At 36.6% G+C, this 22,188-nt stretch overlaps 1 protein-coding gene across 2 annotated transcripts; it reads right to left on the bottom strand.

Moving 5' to 3' along the window:
* Positions 1 to 4,772: 4,772 nt before the first annotated feature.
* On the bottom strand, positions 4,773 to 21,439 carry LOC125255413 (uromodulin-like). 2 transcript variants are annotated; one of them, XM_048170634.1, is made up of 15 exons: positions 21,287 to 21,439; positions 21,105 to 21,168; positions 15,844 to 16,257; positions 12,315 to 12,704; positions 12,158 to 12,229; positions 9,893 to 10,285; positions 9,348 to 9,743; positions 9,176 to 9,265; positions 6,838 to 6,963; positions 6,572 to 6,756; positions 6,039 to 6,178; positions 5,645 to 5,890; positions 5,351 to 5,513; positions 4,991 to 5,093; positions 4,773 to 4,891 (listed from the first exon to the last, which is right to left on the bottom strand). In XM_048170634.1, exons 2-15 carry the CDS (start codon positions 21,166 to 21,168, stop codon positions 4,788 to 4,790), a joined length of 2,886 nt encoding a protein of 961 aa, XP_048026591.1. In that variant the 5' UTR covers positions 21,287 to 21,439; the 3' UTR covers positions 4,773 to 4,787. The 2 variants fall into 2 exon arrangements, with proteins under 2 accessions (XP_048026591.1, XP_048026593.1); XM_048170636.1 differs by lacking the exon at positions 6,838 to 6,963.
* Positions 21,440 to 22,188: the final 749 nt, after the last annotated feature.

Consider the following 22,188-nt stretch of genomic DNA (forward strand, 5'->3'; position numbering starts at 1 on the left):
CTCAAATAGTTTCTTAAGGCTAGATCCTTCTTGTGCTACAAGTCTTGTTTAATAATTGATGCTCTTCAATATGAATAACGCAGAAGAGCAGGCACGCGATCAACAGCCTATTTTATTTAATCTCTCGCATGCCAAATTTCACGTGCATAGTGTAAACCTTCGTCATAAAAGCTTATTCGTCATAAGTATTATATATATTATATATATAATATTAAAATGACATAACCACTGAACTATATCAACAGACAAGCAGAGAGAATACGTAGGCTAGACAGTGCTTGTGATATAATTAACTTTAATTTTAAGTGTTTGTTTTTTATAGGCTATCAACCACAGAAACTCATGATTGCCTCAGCGTATATTGTATAAGTATAAGCTTTATATGCATTAATAAGACTACTGACTTACTGACCTTGTGTAAACTTTAAAAAAACAAAATTGTTAACCTGAAATGATGATTCTGAAGACTTTAAACTTTATAATCATTTTATTGACCACAGACACTGTAGCCACAACCTAATGGCAAAACTAAAACAAATCAAGTGACTAACAGATACATCAAATAGAATAGCGAATGTTAGCTAATAATAGTTATCGCTAGAAGTGAGTGGAAGATTGCTTGGAGCTTTTTACAACGAGCTAGCAAGTATATTCACATAAAAGAAACGTTAAACAACTGTTAAACAACTTAAACAATACACTTACATTCATATACAATACATATCTCTTATTGTTTTTCCGGAAATATCCCACTCGATTTGAGCAAATCAGGTAAAGAGGTTGAAAAACACCTATTCCCGTGTGACAACACCCCAAAGTTGGGAACCGCCCCTTTTTGTTCCGCAGAGACCTCCTTCTCAGTGTGTATGCTGTACAGATCTGGTAAGAGATTTTTTTTTTTTTTTTTTTTGGCACATTTAAATGTCTAGACTACCTCCTGAAATAATCCAAAAATGTTCTAAACTGCTAAAGTATGACAGGCTCTTTCAATATAAAAAATACTTCACTTCTTTAATTTCTACATTTTAAAGCAAAGGATGGAAAGAGGAACTGAAGATTAGTTTAAGTGAAAGAATGATTGTACCTGCTGTTGTTTGTCCATTGGTTATTTCACCTGTTAAAAACAAAATATAGATTTAATATTGGGAAGATATTTGGTCATTTTACTGACAGATTATAAAACACTCACCATTAATCAGCAGCAGTAGAGACACACACAGTGAGATCAGAAACCTCATTGTGACGAACCGCACCTTCACACACATATACAACATACAGAAATATTAAAACATGTTTCTTATTTATTTAGTTAATTTTATTCTTTATTGTGCATATTTGTAAAAACAGCTTAAATGATAATTTTCACAGATATTTACATGAATGTAGATCAAATCAAAAGCCAATGCATTAAAAGCGAATTCAAGCACAATGAGATAAAAAGAAGAGAAATACCTTTACCTGAGGTCAGATGCTCAAACTCAGCAAGATTCTCTCTTCAGCAGCTCAATAAAGTGATGCTGAACTGCAGATCTCACAATCTTATCAGTGCCTTTAATAACTGTGGGTGGATCATTACAGGGAAGTAATTTATCAACAATAGCTTAAACCAGATTAATTTTTCATGTGACACAATATGTGTTTTTCATGTGTCACAATTTTCACTATGAATGAACTGATTGTTTCTTTGCATACACCTATAGAAAGACATTGTTCCACTGTGTTTAAACAGATCAGTGGAAATTGAGTAACAGTGAGTCAGTTTCTTTTATTTAGCTTTTTTTCCAAACAAGTTTACAAAAACATAAAAAAAATACTTTAAAATACTGTGAGAGACCAAGATCCATGCTTATTAATTTAAAAATTATATTTAGATTACATTTACTGTATGCATTTGGCAGATGCTTTTATCCATAGTGACTTTTTGCTTTCCCTTGGAGTCAAATGCATGACCTCGGCATTGTTCTGCTGTGCTCTACTGTTTAAACTACAGGAAGTAAAAACAATGTTTTAATTCTGTGTTTTAATAATTCTGCGTTAGACCATTAACTAATTAATTAATTCCCTGGGAGGAATGTATAGGCAGTAGTCAAGTAAGATTAAGTTTGTGAGATGTGCAAACTTGCAACATTACAACAGTATAAATACATATTAGTGCATCTTTATTGCACCTACAACTCAAACTTAAACATTAAAATAAACACTAATGTCGTTTAAAGCAGCTGGGAAATGGCATGCTACAGTATAAGAAGGTTAAAATTAGGCAGATGAATAAATATCTAATACGTAATACTGTCAAGGTAGAGCGCCGTTTGGTGTTGTTTGGTGCCGTTTGGCACTGTCAAAGAAGAAGAAAAGCGAAGAGAAAAAGTGACAAATAATAATCATGTAACTTGATTTATAAAGATTGCATAGAACACAAAATTAGGCTAAACAGGCAAATGTTTGCATGTCACATTTAATGTCTACCTCATCATATGAGACAATTTGTCATGCATGTTTGATAATAGTATGAATACAGCACTGTTTATAAGACAAGCATGTTTCATGGGTTGATCATAGTAATGAATCAAGTCTGTTCTTGGAGAATAAGGAAATGAACACTATATTCACTGGTTTACCAAGGGAGGAACAAGTGTTCTATATTCAATAGGTATCAATCATATAAATACAAATGACAGCAGCATTTTAATTGTATCGAATCAGCTTCAACCTTCCTTGACCTTTCTGTTTACTCAAACTAATCAGGTTTGTCATTTTTATACAATGCAGAGCAAAGACAAGAGGAAAAAAAAGCACCAGCAGATCGATTGAAACAGTTTTATCACAACCTACAAAATACTAAAGTGCATAATGTGTATTAAAAATGCAGTACTTATTGTAAAGTGTTACAAAAAAAAAAAAGATATGGTAGGAGGGGGGAAAAAACACCAATTTCTTCTCTTAATTATTAATGAAAGCAAATTATTATAAAAAAGCAGATATAATAAAGCTGCATTTCTTCAAACTTAATTAACTATTGGGATATTCTTGCATTTTCATGTCCACATCATTCATGATTTAATATACAGAAAAAAAATCTATTCAGAAATATTCTAGGTCTGTCTGTCTTTCTTTCTTTAATTTAAATGTTTAAAGATAAACATATTTTCTTGGGAATGTTGTTTTAATTGTAAATCAATTTGAATGCTAACCCTAATGGGATTGTGTCACTCTAAATCATTACATCCTGTTTAATCAACAACAACATAAGATTGTTAAAAATATCAAAATGAACTGCAGTTGTTACTCCTGTCTCCGGACAAAAACATTGCATGCGGCGCCTGTGGAGTGTGGAAAGTTACTGGAGCGCGCAGCCGCGCTCGTCTCTCACAAGAAACGTCATGGCAGTGATTGACAAGCCAGGGGGCCAATCGTTCATGCCATGATCGCGTAAACGATTGGCTGATGTTTTTAAGGCCCTACCTCGTGCACAGATGATGTATATTAAAGGTGCCCTAGAATTAAATATTGAATTTATATTGGCATAGTTAAATAACAAGAGTTCAGTACATGGAAAAGACATACATTGAGTTTCAAACCCCATTGCTTCCTCCTTATATAAATCTCATTTGTTTAAAAGACTTCCGGGAAAACACGCGGATCTCAACATAACACCGACTGTTATGTAACAGTCGGGATCATTAATATGTATGACCCCAATATTTGCATATATGCCAGCCCATGTTCAAGGCATTACACAAGAAAAGGCAGTATTAACGTCTGGATCTGTGCACAGACAAGGTAAGCCAGCAAGAACAACAGCGAAAAATGGCAGATGGAGCATTAATAACTGACATGATCCATGATAGCATGATATTTTTAGTGATATTTGTAAATTGTCTTTCTAAATGTTTTGTTAGCATGTTGCTAATGTACTGTTAAATGTGGTTAAAGTTACCATTGTTTCTTACTGTATTCACGGAGACAAGAGCTGTCGCTATTTTCATTTTTAAACATGTGCAGTCTGTATAATACATAAACACAACTTCATTCTTTATAAATCTCTCCAACAGTGTAGCATTAGCCGTTAGCCACAGAGCATATAGCCTCAAACTCATACAGAATCAAACGTAAACATCAAAATAAATACTTTACTCACATAATTCGAAGCATGCATACAGCATGCATGACGAACATCTTGTAAAGATTCATTTGAGGGTTATATTAGCTGTGTGAACTTTGTTTATGCACTGTATTATAGTCGAGAGCTCGTGTGGCAGGAAGCACGCGATTTAAAGGGGTGGTGCTGCCAAAATCAGTGCATAGTTAATGACTTATATTACTTATAATAATAACTTATATTATTATTATATCTTGTGAAAAAGCATTCTTGGGCACCTTTAATATTATTCCTTTCAGTGCACCTAATAAATAGTCTTTTATCAGTTTCAGTAAAGACAGTTTCAAGTAATATTGCAAAAATGTATAAAACAAAACATCCTCTTTAGCACCTTTAAGCTGCAAAATAAGTGTATTCATTTTTAAAATGTAATTGAGCTAAGGCTTTTTCATGATTTGAATAAACATAAATTTGATTGCCTTTGTTGTTGTATCACATCAGCTTGAGTAAAATAAGATGTAGAATATAACAATTCATGTAAATGATTAAATAATTTATTTGGTATGGTTGTAGACAAAAGCTAAATGAGATAAGAAAACAATTAGAAACCAGCATGTCATCAGTGTCACATTCATTAAAATATCTTTAGACAATATGCATGTAAATTATGCCCTTTTGTGGCACTAAACTAAAAGTGTGTCAGGACACTCATCAGAGGAACAAGAAACACCATCAGAGAACCACACAGACAAGAAGCCTCAGATACCTTCACTTGGTCTGGGACCCACTTATCTGTGAACAGGGGACATAATGTAGTGAAATGTAATGTATTCATGACAGAAATCATCAGTAACCTTTATTACAAATGATTAAAATAAATGAAATATTCACCTGTGTTCCCTTCAGACAACATCAGAGGACCCATGGATATGGAAGCACTGTCATGGAAGTCCAGAGACCTGCCCTCTCTCCGCTGGTGTCCAGAGTCACAGTCCTGATAGAGAAAAGAGCAAAATCAGCTGTGTGAATCCCTGATAAATATCACTGAACAAACATGAAACAAAGGAAAGTCTCCAGCAGAGGGAAGCAAAAACAGTATTTTAGCAGCCTCACATACTGACACTGAAGCATTTGATCAAAGTTCTAAAATGTAACCGTCATTTTATGTCATTTTATATATTTAAAGTGATCAGTTTTATTTATTATCAATTACTCAAAAACATGATCATTATGAGAGGTTTGTAATCTCACCATTGAGCAGCGATTGCTTGACAGAAGGCAAAGGTGAACAGCACAGTGCAGGTAAAGCTTAGTGGATTTTGCAGTGTAGATATACATCCCAAAAGAGAAACGGCTGGATGTCGAGACGCCGTTCTGCAGCAGCTTCAGTGTGTCATGATTTGGATTGGGACACCTGAGAATAACAATAATGCCAATCAACAAATCAAATTATTTTCTTTGTTTGCATTGTACAAAATTAAATCCTAAGCTTTTGTCCTGAGAGATAAAGTATCTCTGGCAATCCTAAAAAAAGCCCTGCTTTACTCTGAAACGATGAGATCCCAGCGGAGGCTGTAATCAGGATAATTCACAGGTGTAGCCCAACACGTGTCCATCACCAGGGCAAACTGGCGGCTGTCGACCCCCTCAACACGAACTTCCACATGCATCTCCTGGTCGAGCTCTGCATCCACTGCACCAGTGAAGGGCCGGGTAAACTCATCATCCTGATATGGAATCATCCGGACACGATATCTGCCTTCACCAGCGGGAAGAGTCTTGTGCACAATGCTGATGAAATTTCCAAGATCCATTAAAAAAAAAAGTTTTATATTCAATTTTGTATCTATATTTAGAAAAGAGCATATATTCTTGGAGGATATTCACATATATTTACTCATTTTTATACTGTGCATTAGTTTTTCCTAAAGACTCTCACCTCTCCAGTGGGTTGAGTTCCATATTCATGGAAAGTGTTTGTGTTTGAGGATAAACACAGCTGAAAGAAAACTTCAGGATTTTCTCTGACCTCGGTGTCCCCAGAATAAAGTTATCATAGATGAAGTGGGAGCTGTTAGCCTGTGGACAACAAATATAACATTTTGTAAAGTTAGCCTAAATTGACTTCAGTGTATTTAAAGAAATATTAAAGTAACATATTAAAGAAACAAAAAGAAAAGCAAAAAAAGTTGCATCAGTCAAGTAAAATAATGGTGGGATACATATTAATGGTGGAGAACGAGGGCAAAAGTTCCAGTCTCTTTTATGTTTCCTTCCCTGCTGAATCTCTCTGAGACTTTGAGAAGTCTTTAGGGAGGGTTAGTGGGTTAGATTCTTCAGTGCCCTTACAGACCTCCCTACATATTTCTCAAAGAGATTTCCCAAGTGGTTAAATCAAACTTTGCTGGATCTATCGGACACTACAAATATTAAGATGGTGCATTTGAATAGATTATACAGAGTTAAACTTACCACAAGATTTGTACCACAGATGTGTTCATCATTATCAAAATGGAATTCCACTCTGCCATTCCGGACCGTTCCTTTGCAGCTGGGATCATTGAGGTGTAAGACATCAGCTGGAAAACCAGCCTCAAAGAGCTGACAGCGAGACACAGACATGGAGCCAGAGCTGCTTTCACAGGATTCTGATAATTCTGTGAGGAAAGAAAATTAATAAATAAAATTATTGACAAAAAAAAAGTTGATTTCATATTTTGTTGTAGAAAGATACCAACCAAAAGAGTCAGAATGTGGTTGTGGTGTGTGATGGTCCTTTTTACATAAACAACCATAAACACCATTTTTCATCCCACATCTTTCATCCTCAGAGCAGCTGAGCTCAGAACAAGGATCTCTCACATCTAAGACGAAAAGCACAGATAAAATACAACACAAAAACACACTGAGTCATGTTCCAGTAGCATCAGAGTTAATGATTAAAAGTAGTAGGCCTACTTCACAAAAAAAAAAATAATAATAATAATAATAAATCTTATTTTTACTTTTCTTCTTTTTTACATTTCTGCATTTCACCTCAGCTCTAGCTTGTTTCATAATCTAGCTTTCTAATAAACCTGGCACTGTACACTGAATATTGTTGGCTCTATTACTGTACATTACCAAAGCCAGAGACTGGAACTTTTGCCCTACAGGGGGAGCTGTTGTTATGGAATCTTTAGAAAAATACATTAATGAATGATGTTACATACTTATTTGTACAGTTGTTGCAGTTGTGATCAGTTGTAATCTCTACGGCACACTTTACTAAAGATCCCTGTTACTTTTGTGTTTTAAAATGTCTCTATTATGCTTTTTCAAATATTACCTTTCATGCAGTGTATAATATAGCTGTTTGTGAATGTAAAAGGTCTGTGAAGTTTTAAAGATTAAAGTGCACAACAAATAAAGTTGCCTCCTAAAAGAAAGAATCGATTCTGAACTGCCAAAACAAGATGTCAGCAATTCCAGTCATACTTCCTGTTATGCACCTTCATAACAATTAGAGCTTGACTTTAACTTTTTTGATAACCAGCCACTGTGGCTACTTTTCCAAAGCTACTAGCCACTTAACATTTATACTGGCCACAATTTTGACATTGTTACCATGGGGAAAAACAGCCATATAGATATTTTTAACATTAGGCTGCTGCCCCTTTAACAGTGTTGTAGTCGAGACCAGCTCATTCGAGTCCGAGTCGAGACCGAGACCAGAGAGGTTCGAGTTAATCAGCATAACTGTTTCCACTTTTCAACTTTGAAAATTAATCAGATTGCTGAAGAATCATGTGACACTTTCACTGGAAGTAATAATGCTGAAAATTCAGCTTTGCATCACAGAAATAAATTATATTTTAAAGTATATTCAAATAGAAAACCATTATTTTAAACTGTAATAATATTTTTAAAGTGTATATTGCTGTTTTTGATTAGATAAATGCAGGCTTGATGAGCATAAGAGACTTATTTCATAATGCCACATAAGCTAATAATTATAAAAAATGGTAATATAATAAAGTCCTTTCACATCACCATTTCGCCAGCCTACACTTCACATAATAGGCCTGTATGTGGCATTTGGGCTTCATTAACTATGACAGTTTCATCAAATAGTAAACAGTATCAACACTATTGAACACTACTTACCATTAATGCGACTTTTGGCTTTGTAGTCAGTTAACATCCATTTTGTCAGTGATGCAATTTTAATTAATAAAATGGTGAATTATGTAATATTTTAAAATATATAATAAATAGATTTTTTAATTAAATCGACACACAAGCTTTGATTATTGATGGGGGGGGGGAAATTGTTTGGTTTATTTTTTTCTTCCGTTGAGCCATAAGCACTTAGAGAAAGAACCATATATAGCTCGAGACAGACTGTGGAACCCATAGCAACGCATTATGGCAACGCCTCACACTGACGGAAATGTAAAAATAATTGGAATTTTCCGACTTTTGAGCGATTCGTTACTATTGTACACATTTTCATGTTAATTATAATTTAAATGCATTTTGTTTTATTGACCACAATATTATCATTGCTATTTGTCCCCAAACATTAACATACAGTAATAGTAATGAAATATTTTGAATTGGACTCGAATGGTCTTGGGAATGAGTCCGAGTCAAATATGTTTGAGTACGAGTCATTTCCGAGTCAATATGCACAAGACCAAGACCGTTACAATATGGTCTTGAGACCGAGTCTGAGTCTCGAGTACTACAACACTCCCCTTTAAGACCTGCGCACGGATCTATTATACTGTTACACATGCGTTTTCTTTCTCAACTTTTTATGTTCACTTAAAACATGAACCTTTTAGACCTTGGATGCATGTAAAATTATTGTAGGACACTAAACTAAATTAGGAACCTTTAAAATAGCATAATAGGGGTACGTTAAATAAATTTTGTGCTTTCTTTGACTCACATCAACTAAGAAAGTTCTATTTTACCTTTTATCTGTGTATATGCATGCTATTACGTAAGGTTTGCTATGACTTTTTCTACACCCTTGTGTAATGGGTCAACAAAAGGAGGGTTTATAAAAGAGTCAAGACAATACTTTACCAGTAGTTGTGTTTGTTGGAGTAATGGATTCTATGGATGCGATTGTCTCTGTTGTTGTAGACGATGATGAGATGGACTGACTTGAGGCTTCTGGTATTAGGAACATTTTATATCAACATCAATTATTTTCAAAATAAATTACTGAAATGCATATGAGAAAATCCTCTCCTACCTACACAGTAAGCTCCACAAAATATTGGCTTGACAAACTCATAAACATGGTAATTTCCTGGACAGGCTTTGACTCTTATAGCGTGGGAAGCGTAAGTACAGCAGCCATTCCATGAGGAGACACAGACCTGACGAGTGACCACTCCATCTTCCAGCTGTGGGTGAGATCCGTTGAGCCACAGTGGGTCCCTAGTGCCACATGTGTACTGACTAACACAAGATTCTGGCATCTGAGTATTTTGACCATTGTAGAACAGCCTGTACCAGCCATTCCACTCCACATTAGAATCACACATGCCCAAGTAGTTATTATAGTAAGAGTTGTCTGTAGCTCTCCAAGGCTCATCCAGACTGGTATAGTTGTAGCAGGGGTCGACACTTGGGATGGAGACAGGTACTGTTGATAAAAAAGAAGAGCATTATATAGTGAAGATTAAATGCATCCATACAGAAAATAAACTTTAACAGGTCTGCACAGCTAATCATGTGAAAATCTATAATACAATTTACAATAAGCATGTCAAATAAAAAGATGAATGACTGTACCTGCACAATATACAGGAGCTGGGATTGAAAGAGTTGGCCTGGTAAACTTGTAGACATAATAATTTCCAGGACAAGCTTTGACTTGGATTGGGTTAGATCTGTAGCGACTGCACTGATCATTACGGGAGCCATAAATTTCACGAGTAACAACTCCATCTTCTAGCCGAGGATGAGAGCCACCAAGCCACAGAGAACTATAACCTCCACATGACATGTGAGACATACACCATTCAGGCATCTGAGCACTTGATCCATTCATGAAGAGTCGATACCAGCCATCCCATTCTACAAGAGTGTCATCATGTCTATTTACATATCCGTCTGTATACCAGTAAATGATTGTGCTTCTCCACTGGTTGTCGAGTATGTTGTAGCTATTGCACGGATCATAATCTGTTAGAGAGATCAAAATAAGGAACTTTGTGAGGCCTAAATTAATCTATAGTAATAATCATAAGATATTTTAGCGATTTGTACTTTACATGACATTACTGTGTAGTATGATATGAGATGCTACAAGTTCATGCATAAAAGGTATCATTTTAAACTGTAATGCAGAATTATGCATATTTTTGCAAATTATGCATATTTTTAATATTCTAATTAATATACACTATATTGCCAAAAGTATTGGGACGCCCCTCCAAATCATTGAATTCAGGTGTTCAATCACTTCCATGGCCACAGGTGAATAAAATCAAGCACCTTGGCATCCAGAGTGCTTCTACAAACATTTGTGAAAGAACGGGTCGCTCTCAGGAGCTCAGTGAATTCAAGCATGGTTTATGTCTCCTTGTTCACCTAAATGCCTGGTAATGTGTCCGTTTCCTTGCTTTACCCGAGGCAAAAAAGCCATGTGTAAACTATGTAACAGAGACTTTAAATTATATGCATCTATGGTGAAATTACTAGTTTTTTCACGTCGATGCATGTTTATTTTAATGCAAACAGTGCGCTGTCATTTTAATTCAGCGCTGTGCAGCACAGCAAAAATAGACTGCGCGTAAATGATCGCTGCACTGCTTCAGACGCACCGCTTCTGGAACGCACTGCTGGGCCGTATCCGCATGCAGTGTGAACGCTCTAATCAGTTAATATGGGAACAGAAAAAAAATGTGCACTGCAAACAGAATATGTGTGATCGTTATCACACTGACATTGTTATTTTGGGGGTCGTGGGCTGAAAAGTTTGGGAACCTCTGCTCTAGAGCAGTGGAGACGTGTTCTCTGGAGTGACGAATCACGCTTCTCTGTCTGGCAATCTGATGGACGAGTCTGGGTTTGGCGGTTGCCAGGAGAATGGTACTTGCCTGACTGCATTGTGCCAAGTGTAAAGTTTGGTGGAGGGAGATTATGGTGTGGGGTTGTTTTTCAGGGGTTGGGCTTGGACCCTTAAATCCAGTGAAAGGAACTCTAAATGCTTCAGCATACCAAGACATTTTGGACAATTTCATGCTCCCAAACTTTGTGGGAACAGTTTGGGAATGGCCCCTTCCTGTTCCAACATGACTGCGCACCAGTGCACAAAGCAAGGTCCATAAAGACATGGATGAACGAGTTTGGTGTGGAGGAATTTGACTGCCCTGCACAGAGTCCTGACCTCAACCCAATAGAACATCTCCTAAACCTCAACCCGACAGAACACCTTTGGGATGAATTAGAGCGGGGATTGCGAGCCAGGCCTTCTCGCCAACATCACTGCCTGACCTCGCAAATGCACTTCTAGAAGAATGGTCAAAAATTTCCATAAACACACTCCTAAACCTTGTGGAAAGCCTTCCCAGAAGAGTTGAAGCTGTAATAGCTGTAAAGTGTGGGCCAACTCCATATTAAAGCCAACGGATTAAGAATGGGATGTCATTAAAGTTCATGTGCACGTAAAGGAAGACGTCCCAAAACTTTTGGCAATATAGTGTATATTAAGTCAAGTCACCTTTATTTATAATGCATTATACAGTACACATAGTTTTACAGCAGCTGTACAGCGATAACAGGAAAATTATTCAATGACACAAACAGAGTTCATGTTGACTGTACAGCAGCTCTAAAAGAAAATAATGTCATTGTTCATCTGAAGTCAGTTCAGTGTTGATTCAGTTCCATTGTAAAGATCATCAATTATTGAATTAGTTCATTTAATCTATAAAACAGTTCTGCAGAATACAGCACTGTCATTGTCCAGCTCAGTCAGTTCTCATCCAAAAGTGTCAGTGCAGTCAAATCAATAATTTTGTTGATTACACATTATATATACTGTATACTTACTCAAGGTGATACTGGATCCAGTGATTTTATCTGGAGTCACATTGAAACCCGCCTGTGAAGTAGTGCTGACATCTAAAAATAAGGACATTCATAACATTACTGAAAATCGTTTTATAAGGTTTTAAGGTCTTTGTCAATAAACGGGAAAGCACAGTACCTGTGCAGTATCCGGCACACCCAAGCTGTGGATTCACAAGTTCATAGACATAGTAATTGCCTGGACAAGCTTTCACTCTGATGGGTTTTGAGTTGTATTCACAGCAGCCTCCCAAATGATAACTACCACAGACCTCCCTGATCACCACTCCATCCTCTATCTGAGGGTGAGGATCACTAAGCCATAGATTAATGTATGTGTTACAGCTGAATGAACTAACACAGGTCTCTGACATCCGGGTGTCCATTCCATAGTAGTAAAGCCGGTACCAGCCATTCCAGGAGAAAGAGTCATCACAAATGTTATCTCCACTTTCATTGTTGGCTCTCCAAGGACGATCCAGAGACTCATAGTTGTAGCAGGGATCACTGCTGATGCTTTGGAAAGCAACTGTCATGGACAAATGAGATCTTTGTTAAGTACTGTTAAAAAGCTGTATTTATATGAAAGACAATTTAGTTTTTGCCCTGACTACAGACACTGGGATAGGCTCCAGCTTCTCTGTGACCTTATATAGGACAAGCGGTTTGAAGAATGGATGTATAATTTAGTTTATATATCAGAAATATATCCTGTAAAGCCAAGAAAGAAAGAAAGAAAGTGACTGGATCTTAATCCTTCAGATGATGCACAGCTCATTTCTCCCTCGCTGCAAGTTACTGAAAGTGAAACCACACACGAAACCTCTTAGCAGAATGGCTCTCTCGCACTAAATGATGTGACAGACAACTATTGTCCAGTGCAAATTTTCAGAGAATGCAGTTGTGCGTCCTGAAAATGTACAGGTGTGAGTTTGGTTATAGAATGCGGTTATCACAGTGTGAGAACATAACTGTATTAAGGACTCAAATACAGGACTGACAACCGTATTCTGCTGCAGTGAGAAAATGGCAATAGAAGCCAACAGAATGCCTAATGGACTGCAAACCACTGATTCTAACTGGCTAAAACAAGTTTAATTTTATTAAACAATCCATTATGATACATGTAAAATTATCTAATAAATACTACAATTAGTCTTGGTACCAACATTTAAAAAAAAAAAAAAAAAGAAAGAAAGAAATGTTATCATTAAAAAACCCTAAAGAAAAAGAGTTAAGACCTGTTCACATGAAGGATGATAATTATAAAGTTTTAATAATCGTTCTAATTCTATGAGAAGAGCAGAGTCCACACCACAACTATAACACAGAGAGGAATGATTTAGTTTGTCAGTTTCAGAACAACATTTTTTCCCAGCTAATGAATGATAAAAACATTAATAGCCAATCTGAATCTATCCGGCTATAAAGAGCTCAAGCATTTAAAGTGACAGACAACATAACTGCTTCACTTATAATAAACAGAACGATATTGTGCATTGGTGTGGATGCTAAAATATTTCCCTGTCGAGGTAATTCGCACTGCGTCAATGATGCTTTGTGAATGCCTCTGCGTGATTGCATCTGAAGCAGGTCTGTGTAATCAGATTAATGGCGTGACTGAACGTCACAGCCGGGGTGATGTCAGGACCAGGAAGCTTAAAAGTGCATCCGGAATGACCGGCATTAACTTCTGTGCCTCAGTAAGCACTCTGTATGAATTGTCTGTCTTATTTAGTGTTGTTTGTCACAAGACAATAATGGCATGCAAACATGCATTTAAATTGTGTGTTCCTTCCTGGCCTTGCTACATCACAGGCGAGGAGACACATGATTTGTGCGTGGTTTGTTTGGGAGAGGAGCATGCATGGTCAGCTCTTGAAGGGGCTGACTAAGTGAATTACAAGAGACCTGGAATATCTCCCTCACCAGACTCAGGTTACTGGGGCTGATGGGTGGGAGCAGCCCCAGCCGTCAGGGCCAAAGAGAAGTCCTGATGACAGAAGTGCTGGACTTCAGAGGGAAGGCCCCAACGTGGGGTAATGGCTCCCACGTAATTATATGGTGCCCATTCCTCCTCTGTGTCCTTAAGAGGCCTTTCTGCCAACCCTGCCACCCTCTGTGTTTCGAGGCACAGCGGTTTCCAGCAAGTTCATGTCACATCATCTGTCCAGGAGCATTGACGTATTGGGAGGCTTGCTCCCTCTGAGGAGGGCTTCAGAGGAATCAGATCAGTTGTTACCTGCCAATCATCCACTTCAGGGTGTCGAGTTGGCTATGCCAGAGGCCAGTCAGACTGGTTCCCTTAGTAGACTTTCTGCGTGGAAACTTCTGCTGAATATGTCTCAATGGGTCCTGCATCCTGCGTGGATGCAGTTGCGGCTCTGTTGAGACTCCAGGGCATTCGCATACTAAATTATATAGACGATTGGCTGCTACCAACTCAATCGGAGGAGCGGTGGTTCAGCATCAAGATGTGGCCCTCGCCCATATGAGAGTATTGGGGTTAAGGCTGAACGCCAAGAAGAGTGTGCTTTCTCCAGTACAGAGAACCACTTTTCTAGACGTGGTACGATGCAGGAATGTCTATCACTTACTCTTACCGGTTCGATCCTAGCGGCAGTGAAAGAAATAAAACTAGGCCAATCACTGAAAATGTTTAGAGGCTGTTGGGTCTGATGTCAGCTGCGTCCAGCGTGATACCTTTTGGCCTGCTGTACAAAAGACCCCTGTAGTGGTGGCTCAAAACCAAGGGGTTCCCTGAAGGGCAACCCATTCAGCATAATCAAGGTTACATGCAGATGCCTTTGTACCAGAGATATGTGCCTTGATTCTTATCCTAAGTTCCTGTGTTGGGGGATCGTTGTCATCGCGTAACACTTGCGACGGATGCACCCTTCAAAGTCATGGAAGGTCATTCAGCTCAGGGTCAATGGAGGGGCCATCATCTCTAGTGGCACATAAATTGCCTGGAAATGATGGTTGTCTTTCAAGCATTTAAGCACTTCCTCCAAGACCTGAGGGGCTATCATGTGCTTGTTAGCCCCTCAGGTCTTGGACAACACATCGGTGGTCTTTTACATAAACCATTATGGGAGTCTGAGGTCGCACCCACTATATAAATTGGTACACCAGATTCTCCTGTGGTCCCAAGGAAAGCAGCTTTTTACATTCCTGTGTCCTAAAACCAGGGAGCAGATATCCTGCTGAGATAGGGGCTGAGGCCCGGGGAATGGAGACTTCACCCAGAGGTTGTGGAGCTCATATGGAGGGTGTTCGCCCAGGCGGAAGTGGATTTGTTTGTGTCTCAAGATATGACAAACTGTCCACTCTGGTTCTATGCATCCAGCCTCATTAGGGTTGGATGCCATGGTACAGACATAGCCCCCCGATTGCTCTGCTCCCAGGAGTTCTAGAGAGAGTCGGCTGGGACATCGTCAGTCTAGTAATAGTAGCCGCAGTCCTGACGTCAACCCGCCTGTGATGTTCCGTCATGCCACTGGACTGATTTCACACACATGCTTTAAACACAATAATGCATACGCATTCCCAAAGTTCTGCTGACGCAGTGAGAGTTACCTTGAAAGGGAATAAGGGTTAGAGTCGTAACTCAAGATGTTTTCTTTTTAGTTATCGTTCTTGATGTGAACAGGCCTTTAAAATTTCACCTGCACAGTACATAGGCCCGGGAGCTGATATGATGGGTTTGACAAATTCATAGACGAAATAATCTCCTTGACAGGCTTTGACTTGGATGGACTTGGATCTGTAGGTGCCACAATCAACGGAATACCTCCCCCACCAACTTGAATAAATTCCCAGGACTTCACGGGTCACCACTCCATCCTCAAGTGTAGGATGAGAACCGCTGAGATACAGTCCAGTTTCACCACCACATGCAACTTCACTCACACACCACTCAGACATCTGGGCACTTTCTCCATTCAAATACAGCCGATACCAGCCACTCCATTCAACGAGAGTGTCATCATATCCAGAGTACTGGCTTTGCCGTATGTCTCTCCAGGATTCATCAAGACTTTTATAATCATAGCATGGATCAGAGCTGGAAGTTGTAGGTTCTGAAAAGAAACAAACAACAGACAGAACTGTGATGATAAAGAAACAACAGACATAACTGTGATGATACATACGCAGGGGCGTAGTTTGTGGGGGGGATGGGGGGGGGGGCATTCAAATGCTTCAGTTACAACCCCCCCAATATTTCAACATAAAAATCACAGTAGATCAGATGAAAAATATGTAGAATAGCAATAATTTCGTTTCTATTCAAATATGAGTTTGTCATAATAAATTAGAGAAAAAAATACTCCCCCTCCATTGAACCGATTGGTAACGCCCAACCAATGCGCGTCGCACTTTCACCAAAACAACGCGAGTGGCGCTCTACTGTTTGAATGAGAGAGTACGGGTAGCTCAAAAAATGAAGAGAACTGCTGCCTAGCCGACTATATTAAACTGCTGGTCAAAGAGAGATGTCAAAAAGAATAAAGCATGTACTGAGAAGGAGGTATGACGTACACTCCACATATATTTTAGCTAGCTAATCCATTACAATTCAGCCATAACTAACAGTGCAACTGCAACCAGTTACCAAAACAGCCGTCTGTTTTGTTAGTTCATGTTTTAATAGTGTCTGTATTTATGACAAAAGTATTCACATCGGTGTTTGTTTTCTTCCTAAATTAATCTGACTTTTGAACGAATTGGCTGAATGAACGATTTAAGTGACTGACTCAATAAAAAAAGCGAATCACTGCCGCCTACTGGCGGTTTCAATATTTAACATAATTTCTTTCTTTTTAGAATCACAGTTATGTTAGAATTTGATGAATGATTGTACATAAATTTCATAAAGTTATGATAGATAGATAGATAGATAGATAGATAGATAGATAGATAGATAGATAGATAAGAAATAAATAATTCAATAAACGTTACACACAAAACAGATTATTATTTTTTTAATAAAAAAATACCAACGTTCAACCCCCCCCCAATGTTGAAACCAAATCTACACCCTTGTACATACGCATTCAGTATATATGCATTTGGCTTGTTATAGTAGCACTTGTTTGTATTTGTACAGCAAGTATTTGTTTTCTAAAAATACTAAAATCACTAAAGTGGCTTTGAATAAATCTTAAAAGTAAATGTTTATTGATAAAGTGAAAATAAGAAATTGTTTTGTGATTGTTTACTGGGAAAACAATGTAATTTGCTTTAAAAAGTTATTATAGCCATCACATCTATTCTATCATCTCTCTCCAGTTGGTTTTCAGATCCTGCTATTCCTGCTCTGACTAGCAGGTGCCACTGTTCTGCTGTCTATCATGGATCATCCCACCTTTTACTCCACCCATTTCACCTGTTGATCATTACCATCACATTATCTACATGGGTATATCACCAGAGGGTATTCCAGAAAGCAAAGTTAACTTGCCATCACATATACCCTGAATTCTTGATTGATTAACCCAAACCTTGCTTGGGCATGTCAGTTCCAAAACTCCTACAAAGAGTAGTTCAATCAACCTCCTATTGGTAACCCAGAGTTTACTCCCACAAATGGCGAGTACATAAAGACATTATCGGAATATTGCAGAATGGCTTGCTTCCCACAAATGAAAAGTGATATCTAAAGAGGAATGATCAGATGTTATTTGTCAACAAGACAAATTGCAAAGACAAACCAAGTGGCGGCTTGAGAACAAGTCCATCAAGCTCATGTTTTGGCCTGGTCAGAGTCCAGATTTGAACCCTATAGTAAATATTTGGTCTCACATTACTACTCATTAACACACAACTACTCATTAACTGTTAACATTAACATTGAGTGGAACAACACTGACTCTTTTTCCTGTAAAAAAGCTGTCTGCAAGTTGGGGAAGGTTCCATGCTAAGTTACTTTATCTTCAATATTTGTGCAGTTCTTGCTAAATTACTGACCAGAGATTTGTGATTAAAATGGTTATTAAGACAACAAAATATTTTGTCATTTTTGTCTTGGCCTTTTTCTTTTCTTTTTTCTTCCTTTTTTGTCACAGAACTGTCCCGAGTGAAAAAAAAGTATACTAAGTATACTTGCAGCAAGACTAATTATTAGTATATTTCAAGTGTGTTAATGATTAGTTCATTTAAAGTGTGCTATTTTGAAACAACTAATTTTGTACTAAGTATATTTAAGTTGAAATTAAGTAGTATTAAAATACAACTTTAAGTATATTTAGTATACTTATGTGTGCTAAATTGGAACAACTTCAAGTATACTTAGTACACTTGAAGTGTATGTCTTTAGGGACTAATTACATGCTTGATTAGTGATATTAAAGTGTACTTAATTTGTGTTATAAGTATACTTTATTTGTGTTAAAAGTATATTTTTTGTTATAATATACGTTGTATTATAAGTGTACTTTATTTCTGTTATAAGTATACTTTTATTTGTGTTATAAGTATACTTTATTTCTGTTATGAGTACACTTTGTGTTATAAGTACACTTTATTTGTGAATTAAGTACATTACAAAATAATTACGAGTGTCTTCAGAAAACACAAGCAATATATACTGAATATATTATTTTACAGGTAATAGTATATACTGTATGCTCAGTACCTTTGGCTTATTGCAAATATTAAACATTACACACTTTGCAGTCAATAATAATACACTTTGTTATTACTTATACTTTGTATAATATAGTCAACATTTGAAGCAGATCAAAACCTTTAATCAAAGTTGTCCTAACTTTTTTGATCCACTTCAAATGTTGACTAATGTACTTTGAATTACATAATCTCACACAATACAGTTGTGCTACTATTTAAATACAGTTTAACACATTTTCCCAAAATTGAATGCATTTGTTTTCAAGGCCATTAAAATAAATAAAATGTAACAACATCACTAATGAAGAGATATATTTCATTGACAAATCCAATAGTTTTTATTTAAACTTAACATAGATTCAGCAAAACTTACCATGTTTTTCATTAAAGAAAAAAAAATATTGGACCATGGTGACCCTCTATACACAAATACAAATTACACATTATATTCCATGTTCTGATGAGCTTCTCATTGTGTCTGATGGCACAATGATGACCGCAGAGACTCGTGAAGAACAGCATCTGTTGACAGAATATACCAAAGATATAAGACAGCATGTTCAACTCTTTATTCACGTTTACAATAGTCTGTCTAAATCCTACATTGAACCAATACTATTTTTGAACAGTAAATGAGGATTAGCAGCAGGGAACTGTATCAGAATGGCATGTCGATATTGTTTTCGGTACATAGTCAAGCATAAAACACAGAATACGGGCCGATTTGACCAATCATATGAATGTTTTGGTGCTGCATACAAACATGTGCCATAAACCACCACACAAAAACTCAAAAAGGAGATATCAAGCCGAAATCTCGCTCTCCGTTTGTTAAAGGAAATAAAATAAAGTTTGTTAACTGGTAGACTACAACTCACCTCCCAATCGCAGCACTTTTCTCCGGTTCTTTCAGGATCGCGTAGGCCATTAAATTCCCGGTTGTCGTCGCCATCACGGTCAGGCTGCGATGTCACTTGATTGAACTGGTCAGAATCCCCAAGATTGAGCGATGTATTGCGCTTTCAGTGTTTTAATAAATAAATTATACATTGCGACATTATACTTCACCTGAGTGACTGAGCGAGGGGATTCAGACGACGACCGTGACGTCAGCAGCTCTGGTTGGCTGAAGGCAGTGAGCAACAAAATCTGATTGGTCACAGACCAAGTTGAAGAGACATTTGAATTCCGATACGTTTAACCACTCAACATATTTTTTCGCATTACTTGTGCTGCTGGTGTGTTGTTTAATATAGATTCGTGTGTTCGATTGTAAAATAATTCTGCCAGTGTAAACTTAATAAACATTTACACATATTTGGAAATTGTATAGACTACACTGCATATACTAAATGGGCTTGTAATGCATTCATACTGAAATAAATAGCACAAGTAATATAATGAATTCCAAGGATGAAGAAGTAAACTTAAAAAAATATACTCAAATTTAACTTTAGATACGCTACAACTTCAGGATATTAAATAATGTATTTTTTAAATGTACTTTCAGTGCATTGTTACAATGATCATTTTCAGCACACTGTTAAAATATACCTCAAATATATTTTTATAAAGTGCAAATAAATACACTTTTAAAAAATAAACTCAACTTACACTTTTCTAAAATATATTTTTTTGAAAATATACTAAAGTACAATTATTTTAAAGTGTGTTAAAAGTTGCATTGTGAAAATATGATACTAATATACTTTTTATATATTTAATGATAGTACATTTTTTGTTAGTATATTTGCAGTGTACTATAGAAAAAGGGAATATATTTAAAATACAATTAAGTATACTTTTTTTCACTAGGGACGTAATAGATCTAGAACTGTATAATAGATCTTTAATAGAACTGTTTAATAGGTAGTTCAAATGCTTCCTATTATATATATGTATGTTATATTATAAAAGCCTAATAAGAAATTGAAGTGTTCTGCATGAGATTTTTTAAATAGAATTTCTTTGTGAAGAATGGCAGCATTAACAAAGCACTGTAAAAAAAAAAAAAAAAGTCTGCTGAAGACCCCCCAAAAAATATGCTTTATTTTAGTAACTAAATTTGTTACTAATTATTGTTACAAGTTACAACTGCATGATGTAACGACCCCCAAAATGTGTAAGTTCTTTCATTTCTACATTTTTAATGGAAAGCAAAGGATAGGAAAGACGAAGAATTGATGAAGTGAAAGAATTATTGTACCTGTTGTTTGTCTAATGGTTATTTCACCTGTTAAATACAAAATATATAATTTAATTCACATGTTTTTCACATGACAGATTATAAAACACTCACCATTAATCAGCAGCAGTAGCGACACACACAGTGGGATCAGAAACCTCATTGTGACGAATGCCATCTGCAAACACATAAATGATAATGTTCACAGAGATAAATATCAATTTAAATTTATCAAAAGCAAATGATCAAATCTTTATTTGATCAAATGAAGCAAAAATGCAGAGAAATAACTTTACCTGAAGTCAAAGCAAACTCAGATAGATTCTCTGTCCAGCAGCTCAATGCAGTGATACTGAACTGCAGCTCTCACAATTTTATGTGTTAATAAATGGGTGGACCATTACTGGAACCAGAACCAGTTTGTAATTTTCCATACGACATATTTGTGATACTTTGCAGATACACGTGTACAAACATTCTTTCTCTCTGTGTTTATAGAGATCATGAGTGGATTCAGAAAGTTATTTATAGTGTGGCAAGAAAAACAATAGTTGGCAAGATCAAACAAATGTCTTTAACCATTGCGCTCATGTCTTTTGCAGCGTCTTCTAAAAATGCAGCTCTCAAGATAAAATATGTTTGTTTTTTTTAAAAATGCATCTCTAGAACTTTCAATTTTTTTACTTTCTCCTGACCGGTGTCTTGCACTTTTAACAGCAAAAACGCATTTTGTGTGAACCAGCCCTTAAAGTTATGAACAGTCTTAAATAAATAGTAAGGGTTAAGACTTGTAAGACAAGTCTTAGCAGTTTATGCAACCGATCAGGTCTGAACCCTCTGGAGTCTGAGGCTGATTTGGGGCTTGGAGAAGTTTTGACATGCCCTGACATTTGTGCTTTTTTCAGTTGTTCATAAACATATAAATGACAAAAGTGTCATTACACTGTATTCAGCACAAACTAGGCTACAATATGTGAGGAACATGTATGTACATGTTTGTATTTTTGAAGGAATAATGTTTATGCGTGGTTATTGAAAAAACAAAAAACTTAAGTCACTGAAATAAGGCCAAAAAAAGTATATTAAATCTGTGTTCACAAGACTTTTGGGTATTGGAGGTTGTAGACTAGAGTTTTTGCTTCAGAATTATGTAAAAATTATGCTGCCTACTCCTTCATATAAAACAATATATTGATTT

Source organism: Megalobrama amblycephala, linkage group LG20 (assembly GCF_018812025.1).
Source record: "Megalobrama amblycephala isolate DHTTF-2021 linkage group LG20, ASM1881202v1, whole genome shotgun sequence".
In the NCBI taxonomy this organism is placed as follows: domain Eukaryota; kingdom Metazoa; phylum Chordata; class Actinopteri; order Cypriniformes; family Xenocyprididae; genus Megalobrama; species Megalobrama amblycephala.

Bases quoted from the DNA above. Each gene is read 5' to 3' on its own strand.
- LOC125255413 (XM_048170634.1), bottom strand. From the start codon at position 21,168: ATGGCATTCGTCACAATGAGGTTTCTGATCCCACTGTGTGTGTCGCTA. The intron at 16,258-21,104 runs GTGAGTGTTTTA...GTTTCTTTTCAG, and splicing joins GCTACTGCTGCTGATTAATG to AACCTACAACTTCCAGCTCT. The intron at 9,744-9,892 runs GTACAGTCATTC...TTTTATCAACAG, and splicing joins AGCTCCTGTATATTGTGCAG to TACCTGTCTCCATCCCAAGT.